A 9940-nucleotide genomic window follows, 5' to 3' on the forward strand; every position below is an offset into this window, starting at 1 on the left:
CACAGTGAGATAAAAGGTCATATGTGCATATCTACACATTAGAGTGTGCTTTTTAAATCAACATTTCATTTCATTTCATTTGATTTCATTAAGAAATCAACCATGATAAATAATAAGCCAAACATGAATTTTATTTAAAAGAAGTTACATTCACTCAGATAGTCTACACATCACGACTATTCAATTACAAGTGACACATTTAAACCAGTGAGGACAGAGCTTCTCAACTTTTGAAAAAGCCACTCAACCTTGGTAGGAAGTATTGAACAAAAGGTTAAACATGTTTGTCTTGTGGTCTTTAGAATATATCTTATTCATATTGCCATAGCACATATGTAAGTTCTCCGGCATTTTTCATGTTTATCATTCAACATTTTAATGTATTAGACTTAGAATTGGCTTATAAAAAACATTATAAGGTGTTATAGAATATTTTTTCTTTGATAAATGAAAGTGAAAGAATTTGGTGTTAAAATATGTTGTGAATGCTCCTCAGTGTACCCCTGTATTTATACCTATGAATACCTGAGGTGGAGCTTTACCATCACATTATAAACAGGAGACCCTTGTCCACACCTCCTGAAGCTTATGTTCTTCATGTCGACAGAGAACACAGAGACACTGAGGAACCATGAGAGACCGGAACCCAGGATAAACCGGTTCAGTGAATGTGGTCCTGAAGGTGTGGAGGTGGATCAGTGAGTCAGAGGAGGCGCTGTAGAAGGACAGAGTCCCAGCAGGACAGTCCACATACACTGATACTCTGTGAGAGACAGAGGCCTGATGGGTGTTACTGCCCACAGTGAAGGACAGAGTAACCATGAACATCAGAGCAGCTCAGACTCCAGGACTGATCATTGTCCAAACACCAGTCAAACCGTTGACTTTCCTCTTGATTCCTCTGTAACTCAGTGATATAAAAACATTCCTCTCTTTCGACCTCCCAGTAACAGCTGACCAGTCAGACCAGGTCTACACAGCAGGAGGAACTCAAATCTGTCTGGATGATCAGGATACCACTGATCTTCTGTCACACAGGTCACTTTCCTGTTGTCGTCAGACAGTTTGAGTTTCTGTGCATTGTGTTTGTGTCTGGTTCCAGTTCACATGAATCTGATGAAGACAAGACACAGCTGCAGTTTATTGATGATCAGCTGATATGTTGTTATTTCCTGTAAATCCATACTTACACTTCCTGAGACCAGGTTTTAACCTCTGCTCTCAGCATGGTCCATCCTGGAGGAAGAAACAGTCTGAATGAGTTTCTAGAGTCCAAACTGTTGTCTTAATGACGCACTCTGGTGGACACAATGATGAACTACAAGGACAGGTGTTCAAAGGAAGACGACGGTGTTGCTCACACTCAAGTATGCAAGTATGTACTTGCATACACCTCTCCTGTGATCAATAATTGATCAATCAATTAGTGGTGTGTATAAAAAGAACCCCCATCACACCGGAGACATTCACATCAACCTGCAACGTGACCTCTGACAACATGCCTAAAATTCACCCTGAGACCAAAGCGTTGATTATCAAGAGGCTGAAGACCAGATCCACTGCTGAGGTGGCTGACACCTTCAATGTGTCTCAGCGTCAAATACAAAGTATAAGAAAAAGATTAGAAGAGACTGGACATGTTTTTGACAAGCCCAGGTCCGGCAGACCCTGCAAGACAACTGCTCGAAAATCCAAGGCCAGCCCCTTTTCCACTGCAGCAGAGCTTCACCAGGCCTGGTCACCTCAAGTCCCCATGTCAACCAGAACAGTTTGTAGAATTCTGTCTCGAAACCAGCACTAAACAAAAGGCAATTAAAAAAACGTGTGGCATTTGCCAAGGCCCACAGCCTGCTAAAAGGATGGACGCTGGAAAAGTGGCAGAAGGTGGATTTTTCAGATGAATCTTCAGTTGAATTACATCACAGCCGCCGCAAATATTGCAGGAGAACTACTGGAGCCCCCATAGATCCGAGATTCACACAGAAAACAGTTAAGTTTGGTGGTGGAAAAATCATGGTCTGGGGTTACATCCAGTAAAGGGGTGTGCGAGAGATTTGCAGGGTGGAAGGCAATATCAATAGCCTAAAATTTCAAGAAGTATTAGCTACCTCTTACATTCCCAAACATAAAAGGGGTCAAATTTTGCAGCAGGGTGGTGCAATCATCACATACTTCCACCTCTACGTCAAAGTTCCTCAAGGCGAAGAAGATCAAGGTGCTCCAGGACTGGCCAGCCCAGTCACCAGACATGAACATCATTGAGCATGTCTGGGGTAGAATGAAAGAGGAAGCATGGAAGACGAAACCAAAGAATCTTGATGAACTCTGGGAGGCATGTAAGACTGCTTTCTTTGCTATTCCTGATGACTTGTATGAATCATTATCGAACCGCATGGATGCAGTCCTTCAAAAAACAACAAATTAAAACAAAGCAAACAACAACTCAGGACAACTCAAACCATTCCAACCAGAAGCAGCAGAAAGGGCCAAATGGGCAACAGGTCCTTGATTATATAGGCCTGGGAGCACTGACCAAGGGGTTCCCAGTTGACACCAATTAAACCCCTAGGCACAAAACAAACACCAGACACTTGGTGACACCAGGGGTCGCCACAATATGTAACTGGTATGTAATGTGATATTAAATGTAAAATTACAGTCACCTACTATCAAAGTGCACAAGAGTCTAAAAGTGTGGAGCAACATTTTTTCTATCAGGAACAACTTGATTGTAGCTGTTAGATGTTTTTATCTAGTTTTTATGTTTATTGTCAAACAAGAACAATATCTATCAGGCAGATGATCCGCTGTGGTGCTCCCTAAAGAGAGGAGCCAGAAGAAGGAGAAGAACAACAGGTGTTTAAAAAGTGTCACTAATGTTTGGTTATACTCACTGACAGAGGAAAACATAATAACAGGACATCTTCAACCTGAACCTGCTGACAAGTTTGAATACTGCTGATGAACATGAAGAGGAAGAGGAGGAGGAAGAGGAAGAGGAGGAGAATACCTGAGAGTGTCCAGTCTCCAGTGTGGACTTCTCAGTCCCGCAGATAGCAGCTTCTCTCCTGAGTCTCCTGGATGATTGTAGCTCAGGTCCAGTTCTCTCAGATGGGAGGGGTTGGAGTTCAGAGCTGAGGTCAGAGAAGAACATCCTTCCTCTGATACCAGACAACCTGACAGACTGGAGTTAAGAAGATATGATGAACTCAGTGATTCAGAAAAAACATCTTCATCAACAAGAGTCAGAGTTCTGACCTGAGAGTCTCCAGAGAACAGTGAGGACTCTTCAGTCCATCACACAGCAGCTTCACTCCTGAATCCTGCAGCTCGTTGTTACTCAGGTCCACGTGTCTCAGACTAGAGGACACAGAGCTGAGGACTGAGGACAGAGCTTCACAGCTTCTCTCTGAGAGGTTACAGCCACTCAGTCTGAGGTAGAAAACAGTGATGAACAAAAGGTTAAACATGTTTGTCTTGTGCTCTTTAGAATATGTCTTATTAATATTTATATACTGATCCACGTACAGAGCTTTGTTGGAGGCTTTGACCACCGGCAGCAGCTTCAGAAGAACCTCCTCTGAAGCAGAGTATTTCTTCAGGTCAAACTCTTCCAGATCTTTTCCTGATGACAGTAAGATGAAGACCAGAGCTGACCACTGAGCATGAGACAGTGTCTCTGTGGACAGGCGTCCTGAACTCAGGAACCATTGGATCTCTTCAGTTAGAGAATGGTCTTTAAGTTCATGCAGACAGTAGAACAGGTTGATGCTTCTCTCTGCTGACAGATTCTCACCAATCTTCTTCTTGATGTTCTCAACTGTTTTCTGATTGGTCTGTGAACCACTTCCTGTTTGTGTCAGTAGACCTCTTAAGAGCTTCTGATTGGTCTCCAGTGAAAGACCCAGGAGGAAGCGGAGGAACAAGTCCAGGTGTCCATTTGGACTCAGTAAGGCCTCGTCCACAGCACTCTGGTGCAGATGATTCAGTTCAGGTTTGTTTGTTTGTATGGAGCGCTGGCGTTTTTTTCTAAACGGTCTGGACCACTGGCTCGTTGTTGGTTCTTCTGACAACAGATTTGTTCCAGAGGTGATGAAGGTCAGATGAACATGAAGAGCAGCAAGAAACTCCTGAACACTCAGATGGACAAAGCAGAAGACCATGTCCTGGTACAGGCCTCTCTCCTCTTTAAAGATCTGAGTGAAGACTCCTGAGTAAACTGAAGCTGCTGTGATATCGATGCCACACTCTGTCAGGTCTGATTCATAGAAGATCAGGTTTCCTTTCTGCAGCTGCTCAAACGCCAGTTTCCCTAGAGACTCAATCATGTTCCTGTTCTCTGGACTCCAGTGTGGATCTGTCTCAGCTCCTCCATCATATTTGACCTTCTTCATTTTGGACTGAACCACCAGGAAGTGGATGTACATCTCAGTCAGGGTCTTGGGCAGTTCTCCTCCATCTCTGGTTTTCAGCATGTTCTCCAGAACTGTTGTAGTGATCCAGCAGAAGACTGGGATGTGGCACATGATGTGGAGGCTTTGTGATGTCTGGATGTGGGAGATGATCCTCCTGGCCTGCTCCTCATGTCTGAACCTCTTCCTGAAGTAGTCCTCCTTCTGTGGGTCCATGAACCCTCTGACCTCTGTCACCATGTCCACACAGTCAGGAGGGACCTGATTGGCTGCTGCAGGTCGTGTGGTTATCCAGAGGCAAGCAGAGGGAAGCAGTTTCCCCCTGATGAGGTTTGTCAGCAGCACGTCCACTGAAGTGGACGCTGTGACGTCAGTCAGGATCTCAGTGTTGTGGAAGTCCAGAGGAAGTCGACACTCGTCCAGACCATCAAAGATGAAGACCACCTTAAAGTCTTCAAACCTGCAGATTCCTGCTTCTTTGGTTTCAGTGAAGAAGTGATGGATGAGTTCCACCAAACTGAACTTCTTCTCTTTCAGCACATTCAGCTCTCTGAAAGTGAAGGGAAACATGAACTGCATGTCCTGGTTGCTTTTGTCTTCAGCCCAGTCCAGAGTGAACTTCTGTGTTAACACTGTTTTCCCAATGCCAGCCACGCCCTTTGTCATCACTCTTCTGATTGGTCCGTCTCTTCCAGCTGAGGCTTTAAAGATGTCTTCTTGTCTGATGGATGTTTCTGGTCTGTCTGGTTTCCAGGAAGCTCTTTCAATCCGTCGGACCTCATGTTCTTTATTGACCTCTCCAGTCTCTCCCTCTGTGATGTAGAGCTCTGTGAAGATCTCATTAAGAAGGGTGGGGTTTCCTGCTTTAGCCACGCCCTCAAACAAACACTGGAACTTCTTCTTCAGGTTTGATTTGAATTCACGTCGACAAGCTGGAGCTCTGATTTCTGACAGAACACAAGAAAATAAATCAGTGAGTGGATCATTGAGAAAATAAGATGTTCTTCCTTTCACATTAAAAGTCCTCTTACTGTCAGCTAGCTTCTCCTGCTTCATCCTCCTTAAGAAGTCCTCTGTGATCTTCAGAAAGGCCTCTCTGCTGCTCCTCTGCTCCTCATCCTCCCTCTGACTCTCTGAGACTTCTGTGTGATCTGTATCCAGAACCTTGTGGATCTTCTTCAGCTCGTTCTTCACAAAGCAGATGATGTTCTCCTCCAGCAGCTGGAACAGAACATGTGAAGTTTAACCTCAGATGATCAGTGACGGAGTGAAGTCCTGCAGGTCCACAGAGCAGCATCCAGACTGTCAGGACCAGGACTCTGCTTCAGTATTAACAGTAGTGTCATGTTAGCACATTTACACACCTTAAATATGGAGTCCAGGTCTGCTCCATGCTGCTGGACAGACTGACCACTGAGAACCTCTGTCCTCTCCTGATCAACTCTGAGGAGAAAAAATTCAGTTTCATTTACTAAACAATCATTTGTTTCTACAAGGTTGTCAATGTGCTGCACATACGATTCTTCTTCAGCCAAGTTCACATGATATGAGTTTGACAGGTTGAAGACAAAAGTCCCTGAAGGACAGTCTCTCGTGTTTGTTATGTGTGAAGTCTCAAAGACACAATCAGAGAGGCTTGTCGATGTGTCCCTGACCAATCACGGACTCTGACTAGATTTACTGCTGGAAATGTATTCAGAGATGAGGACAGGAAACAGAAAAACAAGATTGGTCCACCAAAGAGAAGAAGAGTGTTTTTCTGGATTAAACATGTTTTGGACTAGACAGGCTCCCCCTGGTGGAGGATCATGTGAGTGATTGTTACTATGTGTGAAATTCTTACATTAGTTCACCATGTTTTTTTCCATCCTTGAAGTCAATATAATGACCTATAGACCAGTCACTCTTCATGGACACACAGCTGGGTCCAGGTCCAGGTCTGGCAGAGTCTGGTCCCTGTTGATGGATCGTCCTACAAACACAGGACATGACATGTAAATACAACATCTGGTGTGATTGATCTCATTAATGATCTACAGTATCAGGAGACACAAGGAAAACAGGTTTGTGTCAGAAATGGTTGAGTGTGACCCAGATGGTGTCAAACACTACATTGATTAACACATTTAAGACTTCCACATCTTCAGTCAGATCACTTTACCCAAACCCAAGCATGTGAGCCAGGACTGTTCCACAATTATTCAACATTTCTTATTTTTTCATGGGTCCAGATCTGAGATTAAATGGGGACGGGTCTGTTTGGGACTAGGGTCCAGAATGTCTTGGGTCTGCATGGGTCTGGGTCTTAATTCTCAAATATTAGGTGTCTCTGGTGCTACATGGTGGATCATTTGAGTTGTTGACCTGTGAAGACCTCCACCCTCCATCATCTGACCTCTGTTCTTGTTTGAAGTTCAAAGGTTCTTCCATGGACCAGTCACTCGACATGGAGACACAGCTGGGTCCAGGTCCAGGTCTGGCAGAGTCTGGTCTCTGTTGATGGATCCTCCTACAAACAGGATGTGTAAATAAAACACTGAGCTGTGACATGGAGACGGGTCACATGATCCATGAGATCCTCATCTCACCTCTGACCCTCATGTTCCTCACACAGAGTGGTTTTAGAGGGCGGAGCTTCCTCTTCACTGTCCTTGATCTGATTCATAGCAGAGCGCCACCTGCTGGGAGAATAAAACTCGCTCATTACAAGTTCTGCTAACATGGGTGGACCACATTGACCTAATGTGGGCCGGTCAGCAAGAAGACTTTTTTTAACCACAGAATTGGCCGACATGACCCTCATTGGCTGACTGAACAATCGGCACAGCCCATTGGTTTATGCTAATAATGGACTGTCAGTCACTCAGTTACTGGTTGATTTCAAAGAGCCGTTAAACAGATTTGACTCGTTCGTGAACGTCACAGCTCGACTCACAACTCACTCAAGACGCTGTTTGCATCACACTTTACAGCCCTTCACTGCAGGTGAGTCCACTGGTTTAACAGAAGAGCCCGCCCTCTGGTGGTCAGGTAAGAAGCTGCCCAATAGATAGATACATATGTATGTTAAACATCTGGACTTTGAAGAGATGTCGTTAATTGTGACTATTGAGAATAAACATTTAATTTAACTAGTTTCTTAAATCTATCAAATCAAATCTTTTTTTTCAGCTACAATGGCTGTAATCTGTTTTCACTGGAAACATAAACTTATCAGTCACTATCAGATCTTCAGTCCAGCAGAAGTTCTTTCTCCAAAATGTCCTCTAAACCAGTGATTTCCAAACATTTTAGTCACTGAACAACAGAGTCAGTGACGTGAGATTCATGAAGCTTCACAGTAAAAACATCACGTCGACAAAAAGTTACAACTTTTTCATTTTCAGTGCATTTCTTTTTCACATGTGTGATGAGATGATTTTAGTTCCCTTACCTTCTGATGGTGAGAAATAATCGTCATGAAGCTGTTGAATGTCTGTGAAGTGACTCTGCTGCTGAACAGGAAACAAACCACAGACCAAAGTTCTCTAAAGTGTCATCTGAAGTAAATGTGATGAATGTGATCAAATTACTGCTCTGATCTGAACTTTACACTCATCACCTGGAGTCAAATATTAACAGAATCAGATCGTATCTAGTGATGGGAAAGAACTGTGCTGAGGCTTCTGGGTTAAGGTTAGAACCCACAGAAGAAGTGAGGTTAAGGTTAGAACCCACAGAATAAGTGAGGTTAAGGTTAGAACCAACAGAAGAAGTGAAGTTAACGTTAGAACCCACAGAACAAGTGAGGTTAAGTTTAGAACCCACAGAAAAAGTGAAGTTAACGTTAGAACCAACAGAAGGAGTGAAGTTAAGGTTAGAACCCAGGGAAGAAGTGAGGTTCAGGTTAGAACCAACAGAAGGAGTGAAGTTAAGGTTAGAACCCAGGGAAGAAGTGAGGTTCAGGTTAGAACTAACAGAAGGAGTGAAGTTAAGGTTAGAACCCAGGGAAGAAGTGAGGTTCAGGTTAGAACCCACAGAAGGTGTGAGGTTAAGGAACCCAAGGAAGGTTAGATAATGATGTGAGGGCGACACCTGGAGGTCTGCTCAGGCCAGAGCAGAGGTGAGGCCCAGTGTGGAGATGCTGTTAATGTTTGACCACAAGTGCTATACAGAGTTGAGTTCCACAGGTCAGAGTGGATTTCTTATCAGACGTCTTCAGGAAACACCTCAGAATAAAGACGAGAGGAAAACTGAAAAACAACACATGATTAAAAACAACAAAGCTTTCACTTCGAGTAACTGAACCTTGATTTCACCGTCAGAAGGTAAGTCATGTCTGTATGTCCTCCTGCTCTCAGTGGGTGTGTCCGTATCGAACCGATGTGTCGTTAAACGTCTACGTGTTAATGAACAAAACGATAGTTTGTAAAATTACAGTGAACGTTTTCTATTATGATGATAAATTTACACAAATTTGATGATCTTCTGGGAAAAGCCTTTGTTTTATTTTCCTGTCGCATCATAAAACTTTACAACTGAACAATCAGTGCAACGCTAACGCTAATGATTAACAGCTTTTTTCATTGTCAATTCTGTTTATTTTTATACATACATATACATATATATAAAACATGCAACATGGGGATTAGGTAAACTGGACACTCTGTAGGTATGAGAGTGTTTGTCTCTCTGTGTGTCCCTGTGATGGACTGGCGAACTGTCCATGGTGAGACTCTGCCTTTTGCCCTATGTCAGCTGAGATTGGCACAGCGTATCACGATGTCTTGTTCACGAGTGAGGGAAGGATGGAGCAGGAGATGGACAGGCGGATCAGGGCAGTGTCTGCGGTGATGCGGACGCTCAACTGGTCTGTTGTGGTGAAGAGGGAGCTGAGCCCAATGGTTAAATCTCTCGCTTTACCGTTCAATCTACACTCCAACCCTCACCTATGCTTTGTCATGAGCTTTGGGTAATGACCGAAAGAATGATATTGTGAATACAAGCGGCCAGCATGAGCTATCACACAAATGGGGTCTGATGCTGGTTATGAGGTTAAGGTTATAACTCACAGAAGGAGTGAGGTTAATGTTATAACCCACAGAAGGAGTGAGATTAAGGTTAGAACCATCAGAAGGAGTGAGGTTCAGGTTAGAACCCACAGAAGGAGGGATGTTAAGGTTATAACCCACAGAAGGAGGGATGTTAAGGTTATAACCCACAGAAGGAGTGAGGTTCAGAACCCACAGAAGGAGGGATATTAAGGTTAGAACCCATAGAAGGAGTGAGGTTAAGGTTATATCCCACAGAAGGAGTGAGGTTCAGGTTATAACCCACAGAAGGGTGAGGTTCAGGGCAAAAGGAATGAAGTTAAGGTTAGAACCCACAAAAGGGTGAGGTTAAGGTTAGAACCCACAGAAGGAGGGATGTTAAGGTTAGAACCCACAGAATGAGTGAGGTTAAGGTTAGAACCCCCAGTAGGAGTGGGGTTCAGGTTAGAACTCACAGAAGGGTTGAAGTTAAGGTAAGAACACACAGAAGGAGTGAGG

At 43.8% G+C, this 9940-nt stretch overlaps 1 protein-coding gene and 1 pseudogene across 1 annotated transcript; both read right to left on the reverse strand.

Moving 5' to 3' along the window:
• Window positions 1-595: 595 nt before the first annotated feature.
• Window positions 596-1184, reverse strand: LOC122784539 (annotated as a pseudogene).
• LOC122784341 (NLR family CARD domain-containing protein 3-like) lies at window positions 1108-7510 on the reverse strand. Its single transcript, XM_044049578.1, is given in 10 exon segments — window positions 1108-1236; window positions 3011-3257; window positions 3260-3432; window positions 3529-5359; window positions 5444-5633; window positions 5777-5855; window positions 6256-6384; window positions 6808-6921; window positions 7001-7093; window positions 7355-7510. Coding segments are annotated over 9 exon segments (2868 nt in total). The 5' UTR covers window positions 7078-7093; window positions 7355-7510; the 3' UTR covers window positions 1108-1208.
• Window positions 7511-9940: the final 2430 nt, after the last annotated feature.

This window comes from Solea senegalensis, linkage group LG17 (genome assembly GCF_019176455.1).
Source record: "Solea senegalensis isolate Sse05_10M linkage group LG17, IFAPA_SoseM_1, whole genome shotgun sequence".
Taxonomy (NCBI): domain Eukaryota; kingdom Metazoa; phylum Chordata; class Actinopteri; order Pleuronectiformes; family Soleidae; genus Solea; species Solea senegalensis.